The following is a 17,616-nucleotide window of genomic DNA, read 5'->3' on the forward strand; positions in this document are numbered from 1 at the left end:
AAATGGCTTGGTGTAGAGTACTTGCCATTGTATCATCTCCAGCGTGGTGGATGCTGACTCCTGATACTCCAGATTGAAGACATAATATGACCCAGAAAAGACAGCAAGGACACTGGCAAAGTCATGTAGTTGCTCAGGCTTGAAAAATATCTTCTCCTCCATACTGACCATCCACCGGGTTGCAGACATCAAGCTATTTCCTAAAATAGACAAACCCTTGTCAGGCTAACGCTAGTGAGTAAAAGTACAGACTACCATAACAATTACATACATTGCTACGAAAAAATTATAGTGATAGAAAATATTCCTCTTACCAAGCATGATTACCCTTGGTGTAGTGGGTAAGGTCATTTCCATTTCAACAGACATCTTGGTGGAAGATACCTTTAAAACATAAAAGGAATACTCTCTTAAATATGAATTACTGGTAGTAATTTATATTTAAAGGGCCAGTTCACCCAGATTACAACAGGTTTTTGAGAACCTCATCCCGGAGACTAGACTAGATTTTACCCCTACATCCTGCTACCACTCTGAAACAGCAGATGTGAATGACAGTTTGTGGGGCTAAATGCATTTTTTAAAGCATTACATTCCACAAGTGTTCAGTCTGACTTCTGCAATGGCGGTGACTCCTGTGCATGTGGGACCTGAATGCAGAAAATGTTCTGAAGGAAGCAGGACATTGCTCTATTCCACATGCAAACCGATAATTAGCTGTGTGTTGATGTTTCTTCACATGACTACAAAATTCTGTAAATTCTGAAGTACAAATGCTGCAGAATTTACACCTGTACATAGTCGCACCTGTTAGTACTGACTTAACTTTAAATTTACAGGAGCATGGTTTAAACATGTGAACAGTCCTTATATGTAACCAGGGTTGGAAATGAACTTTTTTGTCCACCTGCCACTGTGGCTGAACCAACTCAAAAAATAACAGAAACCACTTTAATGTTTTTCACCTTTGTCCTCATTTACAGACTCTTATACACTATGTTGGAGATGTAATGGTACTTTAGCAGGCTAACCAGCTGTAGCAAGCTCAAAGTTATAGATTAGGTTAGCTGCTCCTCTACATTTCCAGACTATTTTGTGGCTTCAAATATGTTTGAAGAGCTGTCTTTTTACCTGTTGTCTTGTCTTTTGAAGAGATGAAGCTATGTTAGCAGTCAACAGGACAGAACTGCACAGCCACTTGGAGGGAAAAAGCTTGGGAGTGAAAAAAAAAGGTCATCTGAAGAAAAGAAAAAAAAGAACAAAGTTAGAAATTCATCCTTGCTGACCTACGTAGCTAATCTGCACTTTTAACATTTGCAAGGTCATGGTTTAAACAAATGAACAGTCATTAGATGTAAAAAAAAAAAAAAAGAGAGAGAAGGGGGGGGGATCAATTATCAGTTAAGGTTATATTGTTCGACAAAGGATGTAACAATAATGCTAACAGACACTCAGCACTGAGCTCATCTCAACCCAAAGCCGCCCGAGGAAGATTAAGCGGTAAAAGTCAAGCTAAAACCTTCAACGGTAAAATTAGCACCTTAGCTAACATTAATTCAGAACCAGCTCAAAAAATAAGAACATCATATTTTCCTATCTTTCACCTCATTTACAGATACGTAACCTATAAGGTTGCAATATGCCAGTTATATAAAACACCAGAGTTAGTAACGTAAAGGTAACGTTATTTTACCAGGCTAACCAGCACAAACCAGCTCATGCTATAATGCTAAGTTATAGCATTATAGCATGATGCTATAAGCTACGTTAACTTCATCTAAAACGTACATTTCCAGACTAGGCTTTGGCTTCAAAAAGTTTTCTAAGAAGTGTTTTTTTACCTGTCTTGAAGAGCTGAAGCAGTATGAGCCCACAGCACGGAGACAGAGCTGCACTTGCACTTGGAGAGAAAAAGCTTCGGAGTTTATAACAAACGTCATCAGAAAACAGTTGGAAGCGAAGCCACGCTTGATGACGTAGCTAGATAAACTGCATGTTAATGTTAGCTAGGATGTGAAAAAAACAAAAGTACATTCTCTCTTTCTGCCTTAAAAATATGTTAACCACTAAAGGAGTAAAAATACAGAAACAGGGAACCACGATGAAGCAGCTATGATGACCGTTGGAAATCAAATATAATTCTTACTGTATATTATAAGTACAGAACCACTACTGTAATGTGTAAGCAGTAAATTACTGCAACTTCAAAACATACAGTAAATTACTGTAATAGCAATGCAAACTACAGTAACTACTTGTAAAGATGTCTTATGGTAGGGTGACCAAACGTCCGTATTTCCCGGGACATGTCGTATTTCACGTCCTGTCCCGGGTGTCCCGGGTTTTCTTTAGAAAGTGAGGAAATGTCCTGTTTTTTAAATTACCTTCATTGGACCATTATATTTACAGGCACTAGGGCACTGCGCACGGCGCTGCGTGTGACGTAATCCCTGAGCCGCGACAGTGCGGGCAGCCCTATTCTTAATCAGAAGATAGATAGCGTGGCTGTCAGTACGCCAACAACGTACGAAAGCGCAAATGTATGTTTACCTACTATTTACAAAAGAGTTTCCCGGCTTTCAGACCCCCCCCCCCCCCTCCCACCTCCTCGCTACAACGTGTCCTGGTTTTCCCAACTGAAAATATGGTCACCCTATTTATGGTAGTTTTACTGGGCATTTTGTGGTATTTAACTGTAAAAAATACAGCAAAGGCTAACAGTGTATGATGACCGTTAGAAATCAAATATAATTCTTACTGTATATTATAAGTACAGTACCACTACTGTAATGTGTAAACAGTAAATTACTGCAAATTCAAAACATACAGTAAGTTACTGTAATACTATGTACTATACCCATAATGCATTGCAAATTACAGTAACTACTTGTAAAGATGTCTTATGGTAGTTTTACTGGGCATTTTGTGGTATTTAACTGTAGAAAATACAGCAAAGGATAACAGTGTAGTTCCTATGATTAGGAAAGCGCAAAATAAATTCAGTTCATTTTGCAACAATCTCGAGGACACAGTTTAAGTTTAATCTGAAAGGCTTCCTTCTTATCTTATCCTGGTGGTTAATGTCATAAGAAGGCAGTGGAACCAGGATTTAAAGTTGCTTCATTATGTAAAGGCTGCAAAGTGATGCTACAAGAATCACTTTTAAATCAGGTAGAAGAGATAACTTAACAATCTAGAGCCTTTTTTTTTTCCTGGTTAACATGTTCTGTAAAAGTAAAATATATGAATACACATAAATGTTCAGTAGAAATGTTCCAAATCATTCTTTTATTTCAATATGATGAACCCCTACTACCTACTAATATTTTTGCTTTTCCTAAAAAGATAGCTAGTTTTCTAAACATTTTTTTTTTTTTTTACTAAAATCACTCAATAACTGTTAATTAATTAATTTTTTTTTTTTACCCCTCCAGTGGGTCTTTTTGTGGGCTCTAGTGTCCCTTATATGATAGTAGGCTGACAGGAAACGGGGAAGGAGAGGGGGGAAGGCATGCGGCAAATGTCGTCGGGTCCAGGAGTCGAACCCGCGACGGCCGCGTCGAGGACTCAAGGCCTCCAAATACGGGTCGCGCTAACCGCTACGCCACCACGGCACGCCCCAATAACTGTTAATTTAATAAGGATTTCTTACATTAACTAATTAAAAGTAAAGTACTTTTGGTGGGAAAGCTCCTCTGAGTCCTGAGAGGAGCTTTCCCACCATACAGCTCAGTAGTTTAGTCTCTTTGTGAAACTGCCAAGAATATATGATGGTATCATTTTTAAACAGTTTGGCATCTTTAGATTAGCACTACTATGGTTAATACTATTGATTTAACAGTAACTGTAGTAGTTACTTTTATTGTAAGATGTCTACCAATCATCAAAATCGTCCAGCTGGTTGAAAATATTTCAAAAACGTACATCTTGTTTTGAAGATAGAAGTAAAAAGCAGAACCAAGTTAGCCTTCTGATGGTCGTCTAAAGCTCTAAATTGTTTTAATCCTTTAATATAGGAAAAGAATCAATCTGAACATCTGTTTTGATCATCAAAGCAGATGTTCAGCTTAATCTGTTTGGATGTAATTTGTACACTGAATATAGCATTGTTGATTCCAAGAAACACAAAAAGCATGGGGACATCAAAAGTGACAGACATACTAAAAACAGCTTATTGAACAATATATGTAATGAAATCTGCTTCATTTTCTCATACTGAAATCTGTGTAACCCATGACCTCCAGCATCAGGCAGAATGAAGAAACATGTGAAAGCTGCTTTAGTTACTATTAAATGTTGCCACAACTGATGTCTATTTAGATAATCTGGATACCTTGATAGATTTGTCTGTGACAATTGAACCTAGTGAAATATTTTTTAAAATAAATGCCGTCTACATGCCCAAAATCTCTTATATAAGTTGATGACGTACAAATTTTCCTACCAAATCATTTCCAGATAGTCTGTGTTTCTCTCAAGCATTCATTTTGGAAGTAAAGTTTGTTCTGCAATCGATAGAGACATGCATGCTAACTAGAATTAAATAATTCAAGCATTTAGCTGGTGGTTTTACTAGTGATAAAGCTGAATGTCAGTAGTTATAAAGCTGAATGTCAGTAGTTATAAAGCTGAATGTCAGTCATTGATTCGACTGAAAGAAAGAAGATGAATGTAATTTCATTTGAAATAAATCTCTTTTAAATTTATGACCTGAGATCAACTTTGTTGTGATTAGGCTCTACAAATCTGAATCGGATAGAAATATATTGTCACAAATGTTTGCACATACAGAAATCTGTTTTGGCATCTGGTGTCAACACAGAAATACACTAGACAAAATATGAATTCACAACAGACATTTTGGAGACTGTATCTTTATGTCCAACCAGAGGCCAACCAAATCCCTGTATGCAAAAGCATATGTAGCAGTAAATTTCCTCCTGATCTGAGAATACGAGAAGAAACATTTCCAGGTCTTTATGCAGATATAGGCCATGGGAATGAAAGGATAACTAAGGTAATCTTCCCCACTCTTCCCACCAAAAAAGTAGAAAAGACCCTCGCAACACATATATCAGTTCACCTCAATACCATCTGCACTGCTGGAATATTGTTTTTAATTGCAGAACATATTTAAGGGTGCATATCTGTACAGCCAAGTGTTCTCTGAGTTTAAATGTCTTTAAATAGTGCTGAACTGGAAAAAATAAAAATAAAGTGAATGGATGTCCTAAATGTTGATGAGTTTGGACAAAGGTTCCTAGCACAGTAAAAAGTCTTGAGGGGTTGGCATTTTTTGCACTACCATTCTCAAAAATACATGTGTTTCTTTGTATAATGATTTATTTTTGCTGAAAATATGCCCAAAAAGCTGTCTAGCTGTGTTTTGTGGGAACATAAAAAGAATAATGTTAATATGCACAAAACAATCTGGTTCTGTAACAATTTCTGATGCCGAAGCAGCACAGCTCTGCTTCTAATGTTGATTTCTGCTTTAGCTCAGAGATGTGCCTCACTTGCACGTTAAGCAGTCGAGCTGTGAGCATACTTGCAGGCATGAAGAATCCATCCTGTTATCCTTTGAAACAAACATTAAGTAGAACGGACAAAGACTTGAGTTGACTCAGAGCTGCTCTGACAGGAAAAGGCAGTGTTGTGTGCCTAACTGACTGGCTAATGGCTAATTTCCAGGAATTGTGCTTAAAATCACTTCATTCAATTCTTTTTTATGAACAATAAAGGACAATGATGATTTTTAACCCTTTGCTGTTAGATTTCTAGCTATAGTTTTGGAGCATGATTTAAGTTCTACCATGGCAGACAGCGATGCAGTCTAGTTACAATAGCATGTGTCAATAAAACATAATAAATTAAAAAATACAAAAATATACCACAAAACATTATTTTTTCTTATTAAAAGCTGACAATTTTTAACCTTATCTCACATATTAACCCAAATTAACACTAATTACAAAATACAGTTTGAGTCGCCTGGAGTTTGCTGCTCACTTTGTTCAGTTTCGCTGTTTGGTGTTTCATGCACCCTACCACGTGTCCCGAGGAGAGCAAAAACATCCTGCTAATTACTCCTGGTCTGTTTCCAAAAACGTAAAAAAATAATTTCCAGTATCCTTGGTGTCATTCTCTTCTTTACTTTCTATTTAGCCAAACTCTATTCGGTGTCGTGTGTGAGGCTGAGTTATCTTCCTCTTACGCATCCCCCATTGTTGGCCGTAGGCATGTGTTCAGCTATTTTGTGTTCCCAGTCATATGTTTATTTATTTTTCTTTAAAACATATGCACTAGCTATTTAGCTACTGTCTAAATCTTTTTATGTCCAACATATACAAGCTATAGTGGGTTAGGTAAGGACATTAAGAAGTTTCAGCATTCCACTCAACACGTTACCATTAAGACATTTAAAAATTCATTTTACAATACAAAACTTCAAAATTTGACAAACAATACTAATAGATCAAACTATTCGTACTCTTTGAAGATGCTTAAAATCAGCTGTCAGTGTAAACTAAATGGACCATTGAATATGTACACTCATAGGTTTGCATTTGAGAAAGCTGCAAAAAGCAGAATTTCACTCTCAGTATTCTCTCCTGTTGTGACTAAATTATTTAACAGAACAAACAAACTGCTTGTGATAGTCAACACTTCAAGGTGAAGAAAAGTATAGATTGAAATTTACAATGAGAGCCTGAATAAACCTGCCTTTTTGTTTACGGTCATCGATACTTGTGTTTAGCGAGTGCTGGTTGTGCAAACATCCTTTTTACTGTGGCTGTTCATTTATCATGCTACATGCTTAGGTCATCCTAAATCAATGGATGATAGTTCACAGATGAGCTATGAACAACAAAAAATTATTTTTAAATATATCAGTCAATGCATTATTATTTTTTAAAAATGTGTCCTGAAGTTGACATTTATTATTAGTAACTCTCAGTTATAAGTCTCTCCTGCGAGTTTTCACTGTGTACCAAAGTGGATTTCTGTGTTCATGGATGCACTCCTGTTTCTCAATTATTTTGGTGTTAATGTGTTTACACATTTAAAAGTCTTAAAAGCTTCACTCACAACAAGGTTGACTGTATTTACAGCAAACCAGCATCATATTTTTCTCTAAATTGTGCTGAATTATTTGTTCATTAATTTTTCATAATTCTACTTCATGAAATGGCTCAATTTAATAAGCTGCGACCTCTGTCAGCACTTCATTTATCTTAGCAGTAATTAGTTTTAACAGTGACACAGTAAAACATTTGGATCTCAAATGTTCTCTTTTATCAGAGGGGGGCAGTGAAACCTTTCATTTGTTCACATTAGTGAGAGACTGCTGATGCTATGCATAGAAGGAACATTTTGAACACTTCCTGTGTTTCACTTATTTCAAGTGCAACTGAAAGAGACACAAATGACTCCCAACTGATCCTCCTTTTCAAGTCCGATTTATGCGTAATGAAAATAAAAATGCAAAGCACTTTCTCTTTGTTCTGTAGAAAACAGTGGGGGATTAACATCCCTTGTGGCCAAATGCTGGTGAATCTTATTTTGCTCTTCTTTCATCTGTGCCACATGAAAACAATAGATGTTTGTATGACACTGTCAGAAATGATTTAATCACTGTGATTTGAAAGTTTTGACATCATATGGAAACACTGCTGCTATTGTTTTTTTTTTTTTCAGCTAACCCCTGTAGGAACAACGATCTTCTCTGGTTTCTCTGGGAATAATGGTGCAACAGACATTGACGACGGACCCAACGGGCAGATAGAGTACACCATCCAGTACAACCCAAAAGATCCGGTGAGTTCTGATCTTTTGCTGTCAACATCTATGCAATCAAATTCTAAACATGTTTTGTTGGCTGGTTTAAGAATATTTGATTTTCATACAAATGTAATCATGTTAGCAAAGACTGGAAAACAGTTTCACTAAAAGGGTCAAAAGTTCACGTAGTCTTACAAGCTGTAATGTTTCAGTTTTTATGTTTGTAATTTGCGGTCATTGAAATGGAAATTTTGCTGAATGAAAATTCAAAAAGAATATTTTATTCACAAAAGCCTCAGTGGCATTATGTGTTAGCCCTGCCTCAAAATGTTAATGACTCTATTTCAGCGGATATAAATAACGCTGTCATTCTTATTGATTTAGAAGTGAAAATGTTTGTCGTACCTGAGAACAGAGCTTAAAGTCATTGCTTTTGTTGTTTTTTTAAACTATGTGTAACGCCAAATAAATACTTTCAGAACAATTTCACAGTCAATGATATTGCTTCTAGTAACACTGCAGCTAAATTGGGTATCAAGTGTCTCAGAGAGCACAAAACATCCCAGAAGTACTTGTAGACACACATCAATCCCAGAGTAATCCTGTGTGGAACAAAGTCTTTTCCAGTAAGACAGGGCAGCGTGTCAAAGGGTTAGAGTGATGACAGAATGACTCAGTGAACAAACTATTTGAATTTCACGTCATGGCCAACTTGTAATGTATTTTCCATTAATATCACTAGATATTTAAATTATAACTGTACTTTGTTTAAAATGCAATGTTTTTGATAGTTCATCCAAGTCCTTCATGTCTGTAATGTCCTCCTGGATACTATAAATCTCTCAAGATGTGTTTACATCATTGTTGCTTTTGTTTTTTTGTTTTAATGTTGCTATTTACTCTGCCATGGACCAGTGAACTGCCTATAGTGTGCTGCTCAGTGTTTAAATACAATCCAGTGTACCTGTAACCCTTTATAGGTGTGGATTATGGAAAACCGAGTTTAGTGGTCCGTTTTACCAAAAACCATAAACAATGTTCTGAATGAGTTTGATGTGGTTGTGTGCATTAATGTGTTTTAGGTTTCTTAATGTGTTCTGATTTAAAAAGTTGATATTACCGCAGTTTATCTGGTGTGTTGTTATGAAATACTAAATAATTATATTTGAAGTAGTTGTTCACCCAGGAAAGCAAAACGTTTACTTGAATTCAGAATACAATTGAAGCTGCATTTATTGTTTTAATTCCCCCCCCCCCCCTGTATTAATGACCATATTCACAAAATTAGATTTTAAGCCCATTCTCTCTTTTTATTCTACATCAGATTTGTGCTTCTCTATGCAATCGACACAGCTTTAACTGAAGATTCCATTTGATTTATTGTTGTTATATTTCTCTTTTTGCTCTGCTGGTTATGAACCCACATAAATTATTCCTTCTTCCGCTGAACAACTCATTTGCATCGTATTGAAATCATAAAATACGCCTTGCTGTTACACTTGTGTAACTATCTTCCACGTGTATTACATGTCTTAGCTTGTCTTTATTTAGTTAAATCTTAAGAATAGACTTTGTGTGTGACTCATTGAGTTTGCTTTTGCCTCATGTCTGTATGTTCTCCAGACTGCCAACAGAACCTTTGACATCCCCCTGACTTTGTTTGGCTCCGTAGTTCTAAGGGAACGGCTCAACTACGAGGAGATAACACGATACTTGGTCATTATACAGGCAAATGTAAGTGGTTGTTTCTTTATTTGAATTTGTTGTTAATTTCATGAGTTTTCATGCTGAAATATTTTTAGATGTCTTTTAATGAAACAAAAAGATTATTTAAAAAAAAAGCTGTTACTCAGTATTTCCTTTATAGAAAATATCTGGAGAAAAAAAACATTGTATATAAACATTGCCATGTATATGACTTTGCAAACTATTATATTTCTGATATTAATGTTCCACAGCCTTTGTAGTGGTTAGTCAGCCTGAGGGAATCTGCAAGAGCATCCCTAATTATCACTAATGTATTTGCCAATCTAATTGTTTGCCTTTTATTTCCCTGCACTCTTATGTTTTATTAATTAGCTCACTATAATATATTTATTTTGTCAGACCAGTAAGCACATTGTCTATAGAAGTTAAAGTGATCTAAGCTGAACCATGGCTGAAATGATTCTCATCAGCTGCAGTTAGGGTTTTGTTGTAATCTGAGAACCATGCTCATAAAAGACTTCTCAGAGTTACTCCATGTATTCATGTCCCAGATCCCAGTTACCACAAAAGCATTATTAAAAGTCAACAGTACACTGAAAGATTAATGTGTTTCTGACTTCTGGAAAGGCTGACACATTCAGTGTTTATCTGAAGAGGATATTAGGAGTGTCTAGAGAAGCTGAAAATTGGTGGATTATAGATTCTTAGCAGGCCATGGAGACTGCATGAAGCTAGGCAAAACCCATTAAACAAGGCTGACCTTTTCAGCTGAACACTGATAGAACCAGTCTATAATTAGACTTATCGTGTTGATGACTGGCAATCTTATCTTTCCATATTACTTCGACATTATACTGAAGACATTGTGATTTCATCCACCTAATGTTATACAGCACTTTGCAGAGTTAATGAGAGCCCTGAACCTTCTTGATGTTTTGTCACAGTACAATGATAAATATCTCTGTATTTTATTGGGATTTTAGACTGACTTGAAGATGATCAATCACCACAAAGGGGCACCTAGATGTGAAGAAATAAAGACAATTTAAATAGTGCACTTATACGTACAATCGTATCTCAGTATAAATCCAGATCTTTTATGAAGGTGTCAAAGGTTTTCTAGAGAAAATTGGAGAACAAAAAACCTCAGGAAGGTCAAGGAGTACAGCAAAACAAGGAAGCTCAAAGAAAATATCCCAATCTCTAAACATTTCGATGAGTTCTGTAAGACACAGAATCAGCGAGTAGGGCCAACCTGGGCCATACTGCATTAAACAGTCACCATTTTACTCAATAAAATAAATAAACCATAAACATCTTCAAAGTTTGAGACAATATTGACTATTTTAAAGGTAGCACTAATCATGGATTAATTTGAAGCTTTCTGAACTGTTGGCAAAATGAGATAATTTATATTCTTATAAGCAATTACAGAAAGATCTTGTGTCGGCCTCTTAAGAGTACACTTGTAAAGGTCATGTTAAGGATTTGGGTACTCCACCTACGTAGAAGTGGTAGTTGTTAATTGATCCAAAAGCTCTATCAAGGGAATTTTAGGAAGCTCTGATAACAGGAGCTTGTTTCTAAAGGTCAATTTGTATGTGTTGATGTGCAATACACAAAGCATGTTTTACCTCCAAACTTTGACCAAGTTGCCAAGATTCAAGTTAAGTCTTTGTCTTATTCGAGATGGTGTGGTGTAGTACAAGTTTCGCATACGTTTCCTCATTATTACTATAAAAGCACATTGCAAGTTGTTGTGGAACATGGATTCAGTAGAAAGACGATGAGGTTTGTGTTTCTTGACAACGACCTTGTATTCCTTCCAAACTGGCTGCATATTTCATGAGGACCTCACAAAAATCCTCCTATTTTAGCCTAAAGTCTCCTTAAGGTCACCTCTGAAGAAAAACTAATACAGTGAGAGAAGATTCATTCTTTATTTTTGGTGTAGCAGTCGCACATTTTTCACACCTTTGTACAATCCTATTTTTATTGAATATGTGATGTACTGCCATGTTTTCTTGTTTTTCTTTCAGTTCCTTGACAAACCAAACCTTTAGAGTAAGATGGTTTTTCTGGATCAAGACAAGCATATTGGAAATATAATTAATTAATCAACTGAAAACTGTTTTCAGTTCTGTTCTTGGTGTAGGAAACATGATAGTTGCAAGCAGGAAAAAGCTCCTCAGGGGTTTGGTATGTCTGAAAAAAAATTAAGCTGTGTTTTAAAATAATTAAAGTATTAAATTGATTTAATATTTTTAGATCCCTGAAAATTGGATTTAAATTTCGGTCTTTTCCAGCAAATATGTTATAATAAAAAAAATAACATCAGGGTGTGCAACTTACAATTTTATTAGAAGAAATGTGAGATTTTGTTGAATTTTAGCTGTGTCATTGTTGTTGTTGTTGTTTTCACAGTGGCTGGTTGTAATAAACATTTTACACGGTGCATGAAATAAAAATTGGAATTTAGCCAAAATCTGGTCCTTTATTTATAAACAAAATATTTCTGATTTCCTATTCAATGGGATGTGACTATTAAAAGGGTGGTAACATTAGTATACAGTACTAGGGCAAAATAAATTTGAATTCCACATTGCTTATCTTTTGAAGAGGAATGCTTTTTCCACTTAATGCACGTCAGCTTATGCATTTAATGCACAGAGACACGTCAGAGAGATCGAATAGATTTCTGGATGCTGGCCTTGGATGTTTTTGTTAGAAGTGTTGAACCTCCTGAGTAGAATAAGTTTGATAGATAGTTTGTCTTGGAGCGTAAGCCGCTGATCAGACTCTGCCAGTTCTTGTTGTTTGATATATTATTAATAGGGTGCTGCTCTCTGACCCCAGTTTAATGCAGCTGCTGTGCTTTGCCCTTAATTTGATTGGGTTATTCTTTATCTAAATCATTTAACCTGCTGCTTGAGTGTTTCTTAGTCCTGGTTGCTACTATTCCATAAAATTTGCTTCAGATTTCATAAACTGTCTCATTTCTATGCAGGACCGGGCACCTTCACCAAGTGACCGTCGAACTGCCACCACCACACTGACCGTGGATGTGCTGGATGGAGATGACTTGGGTCCCATGTTCCTACCTTGTACACTTGTGGGAAACACTCGTGACTGTAGTCCTATCACGTATTTGGCCAGTGTTCTGGAGCTGACAGAGCCTGTAAGTGTTATGCACATACATTATTCACTGAATTTTGCTGTTTGGTGTGGACAGCGTGTAACCAGGGTCACTGCTGCCGTGCCCACTGCGTTCACTGGACAATATTTTTGAGTTGCATTTAACAGGCTTGTTTGCACTTCTTCTAGTTATTGAATATTAATAGGCAACTTTTGAAGTCATGCCTATTGATTTTATTCACAGTATCGCTGGGCCTCTCTATAATAATAATATGGTGCACACATTTACTGAGCATGTGACTGGAGTTGCCTGATTATCAGCTTAAATTAAATGTCTTTAAAATGTGCTCATCCTGTTAAAAAAAAGACAAAAATTGAGTAAAAGTCTTTTTTTTTCATTTAAATCTTACATTACATTTGTCAAGTTACCTGAAGGATTATCTTTCAGATTTACAGGGGTACGATGCTAGATTTAAATGTTATATCATCGTATTATGTAATTTGTCTTTTGAAATGATTTTAGAATAACATTTTTTAGGGTGTCATGGTGTTGGGGGCCAATAAGACAGAAACATTTCATTTTCTACTATCCCCAGATCGAGGTAATTAACTACAAATTGAGTGTAAAGTTATCCAGCTCTATTTCTATAATCCAGACACTATCACCTCTGATATCTGCTTTTGAAATCTCTGTGGGCTTAATCCAGCTCAAACATTTGCTTTAAGTCTGTCAGGAAGAGTAAAGTGTAAAACCTTTGTTTACTCACTTTGACATTTAAGTGAAGTATAATACCACTATTGGCAGCAGCATAATGAGAAAATGTGTTTTCCATTTAGACTTGAATTAAACGGACCTCTTTTCCAGCAAAATGTAGCAGTTTTATTTTTTTTTTCAGTTGAAAGTAGCAGTATGTGAGGCCCTCTTTTGTAGCCACATAAAAATTATAATAATTATTATTCATAAAAACAGAATTTGTTAGTGCATTTGGGTGAAGTCTCCTTTCAGTATGAAACCTCCGGCTTACAATTATTACAGATATTGCAGCTTTATACTTGACAGGTGAGGAGTAATGCATCCCTTTTTCTGATGACGCAAGTTTTTAAAAAATTCTTTAAAAAATATTAAGAATTGTCTTGTTTTTTTTTTTGACAAATAGACTTAAGGCTTCACAGCTCATACACTAACACCTTAGCTACATTATTTCTCCAGACATGTAGTATTATTAATTTTTACTTATGCTTAAATTAAAAAATCAACATGGCCTGGGATTCTGAGCAAAAACATTGTAGCAGCTGTTGTCACTTAGCATAAATTGATCTCACAATCAAATATTTTTACTGTCTAATTATCAGTTTGGCAATTCATTCATCAATCTGCAATAAATCATTTATCTTTGCATGGAACAATCAATTGTACATGTGTAACAGACCAGAGGTTCATGTTGCTTCTCAGTGCTATGATGTTTTGTATTTTCCATCATCCATAGCCATTATTTATCAATAACCTCACTAATGCATGTACTTGTTTACTTGAACAATGAGGAATAAACAACAGAAATAAACATAAAGTTAATGATGGAGAAGGATCCACTGCTGATGAAACAATAAAGGAAAGTTCATCAATCTGAATGTTCAATGGATGTTTTATCAGCCTTCATTAGACTTTTGCGAACATTTTTATCAGCAGAGTTGCACCTATTATTTAGGTTTTTGTGTTAACAAAGACAGGTTGGAAGTTTTTTCTTTGACATTCATGCTCGTTCAAATCCAGATCAGGAAAGTAACCCAGAATCCTCCTTCCTCATGTACATGGAAAGATCACTTGCTTTCTGGGTCCCAGCAACAAACAGGACAGCAGTCCAGCTTTTTATCCTTTTCTCTCTGTCAAAGGAGTTTTGACCTGCAGTTCTTATGACATGCCTGATTTGTTCTGAGCAATGAGAGGAGGTAGCAGTTGTTTCTCCAGCAGACCGGGATATTAGGTTGGAAATTAATCTTTTGGATTACGGTCAGGATACTGCCTCAATATGACGTCTACTGGATTAATATGTTACTTTCCTGAACACAGTTTCTTTGTAGATTCTAAGATGGTGGGTGTTCTGCAGACAAGAAACCAGAAGCCTCATGTATAAAAGAGTGCGCAGTTTTCACACTAAAACGTGGCGTACGGACAAATTTAGAAAAGTTCGGCGCACAAAACAATTTGGATGTATAAAGCCGTACGTATGTACATACCTGCACATCTTTCTTTTATACATTCCAATTTGCGGAAAATAGAGTGCAGCTGGCATACATTTTCACGGAAGTTAAAAGTTTGCACAACTTTCATGCCACGTTCATTTTTGTACATGTCGACTTGTGCGTAAAATATGGCGCCTCACATTTTTTGTGTTTATGCACGTTTTATAAATAAGGCCCCAGATATTATTAAAAAAGTTTAAAAAAAAAAATCATTTACATGAACAGCTGATCAGAGAAGGGATTTAACGTGTTAATTAAAGCACTGCTTCACACATAAAACATGTCCTGTGTTCTAATTGTTCAGATGTGGCATTAAAGTATCTGGCTTTTAAAGCCTAGAACTTCCTGCCACATTTGAGGTTTTGTATGAATTAAGAATGGGCAGAAGTTGTAGCGTCGGACCAGGAGGCCTTGAAGATGGTTCTGGGAAAGTATGTTCAATCCTTGAATGACCAGAAAGGGATATGTTCTCAAAAAAATCCTCCAAGGTTATTGAACTAATCAAAACAAAACCTCACAATACCGAGAACTGAGCTAAATACCATTTGAAAGGCAAAAATGGGATGCCTACTTCAGCATCCTTAGCCACCTGCTCTGAAAGGTTCAACATTGTTTCATCTTTCACTCCACACCTTCAAGGCTAATTTATTGAAAGTAATGCACACTGGAACATGATAGTGCTTCTTGAGTCTCACTTCCACTACACCACCAATCTTGTAAAAATTTAATATCATGATATTTTGTGGCACGAAATCTCGTTACACCCCTACATAGGAGAAAAGATTTCGAGAAACATTTTTTTGGACAAACTGCCAAAATGTATCTCTGTGATTTCTAACAGATGGCAGCGTAAGTCCCTTGTGTAATAACAAGTGTTACAAGACTGAGTCTGGCACTCTGTGTTTTTTATTTATGCTTACACAGCTATGTGTGCAGTGCTTTTGTATCTCTGTCTCTGACATTTAGCTGATGCTGTTATCCAGAGCAACTAGCAGTACCACTTTATAAATGAAACAAAGTTGCTGCAGGGAAAAATCCTCAACTCTGACAAGTCAGCAGAGCATTCATCCCTTACTACACACACTCACCCACGCCTACACAAGCATGATTGTGGTGAGCCAGCAGTGCACTCATGCCTTAACACCCCATTCCACCTACACACAGGAACAAAATTGTGTCGAGCCACTAAGAAGGGAGGCCTAACTGAAGGTTGTCCACATCATCTCTTTATTTTTGGCAAGATCTTTGCCACACATCCACACACACACATGCGTAATATCGCTCCAAGACATACTGGAGAACTACTTCCATGCTTTTTTTTTGTGGTGTTGTTGTTGATCAGTATATTAACTCAGCCAGTCATATTCCTACATCAAGTCATTTAACACTAGCGATCAAGAAGTAAACATGCACAAACATAGACCAATTTGAAGATGTTAGAGGTCAAAAAGGGATAAAATCAAAGTTGTAAGCCATCACATAAAAACTAAGCAGCAAATATGTCTCTCTATCTAAGACTGTGGTGGGTTACAGTTTAAATAACCCCAAATACAGTAGTGACCCAAAATGTTTTATATACATAAAGATGTGCAAACGTATGCAGCCAGGATATTTTCTCCAACAAACATGATTGCTCTTCTGTTGAATTGTTCAGAATATACTTTACTTTTGGTGGAAAAAGTCTGAATAATTTATCAGGTTCTTTATGTGTCTCATATGTACACAGCACAGTTGTGTACACTTTTGAGATCCAATAATACCCACCAATAAAGAGGCTGCAACCATATTACTTTTGCTTGATAGCAACACTAAGAAAAGTCAATGTCTTACTTTACCACTGAATGAGTTATGGGTCAGCAAACTCTACTTTTATTTTTTCTGCTAACAGCTAAAATCTTTACTTAACCCTCATGTGTGTTTTATGGTTGCCAAAGAGACTGAAAGTAAAACAAGAAACTTCTTATTTTGCTCTAGTCGGTTCTTTTATACTTTAAATTATCTATCAGAAAATATCTATATCATACTGGCCCCTTATGATTAAATTATCCTTTCGTGTCTGCTGTAGAAAATCATCATTTTCTTTTGGCTTGTTAATAAAATTAAACACTCTTCACTCTGTCAAATATTTACATGGCCAGACATTACGTTTCTGCAAAATGTAAACTTAATGATGATTTGAAACTTTGATGTATCTCAGAAATTAATTTAACTAGCATTAAATGTTTAAAAGCAGAAAACATATTTTTGTGTGTGTTCATGGTCTCAAAACTAGCAATGTGCTTTATCATTATCAACTGTTTACAAAAAAACAAACGACTTTAGTTTCTACTTAGTTTTTGTTTGAACAAATTGACATTTCCTAGATATGGACATAGTTTAATTCAAGAAGAACCAATGACTAAAATTAACATATTTTCCATTGCTTGCCTGGTAAAAACTGTAGAGTTTAAATATTTTTCTTGTTCTAAAATATAATTCTGATATATTCAGTCTCTATGTCATCCAACAGCAGGCGCTTTATCACACTTTTCTTAATTTATTCTAAAATAAATCTTACAAATGTGTTTCAAAGTATAAATGGCAGTAACATCATATTTCTTAGTTTTTCTGTTGGATTCAAAACTGCTACTATGTAGTCAAGAAACCTGTGTCATTTCTGTTATGTTTTTAGTCTGTAAGGTAAAGAAAAATCTCCAACTGAATTGACAGGTCAGACCTAAGGACAGGCAAAGTCTGGACAAAGTCAAAGTC

General features: G+C 35.9%; 1 protein-coding gene and 1 long non-coding RNA gene across 3 annotated transcripts in view; one reads left to right on the plus strand and one right to left on the minus strand.

Moving 5' to 3' along the window:
- The window catches only part of LOC114152078 (protocadherin-15-like), a 283,395-nt gene that overhangs the window by 132,733 nt on the left and 133,046 nt on the right, over window positions 1–17,616 (plus strand). For both annotated transcript variants that reach the window (XM_028029788.1, XM_028029789.1), the window contains exons 9-11: window positions 7,699–7,818; window positions 9,406–9,516; window positions 12,497–12,667. In XM_028029788.1, coding sequence (XP_027885589.1) covers window positions 7,699–7,818; window positions 9,406–9,516; window positions 12,497–12,667 — 402 coding nt within the window. The remainder of the gene's footprint in view (window positions 1–7,698; window positions 7,819–9,405; window positions 9,517–12,496; window positions 12,668–17,616) is intronic.
- LOC114152080 (uncharacterized) lies at window positions 26–1,346 on the minus strand. The gene is made up of 3 exons (XR_003597062.1): window positions 1,132–1,346; window positions 315–384; window positions 26–200 (listed from the first exon to the last, which is right to left on the minus strand). It is a non-coding gene; the product is annotated as an uncharacterized LOC114152080 (long non-coding RNA).

Source organism: Xiphophorus couchianus, chromosome 10 (genome assembly GCF_001444195.1).
Source record: "Xiphophorus couchianus chromosome 10, X_couchianus-1.0, whole genome shotgun sequence".
Classification (NCBI taxonomy): Eukaryota; Metazoa; Chordata; class Actinopteri; order Cyprinodontiformes; family Poeciliidae; genus Xiphophorus; species Xiphophorus couchianus.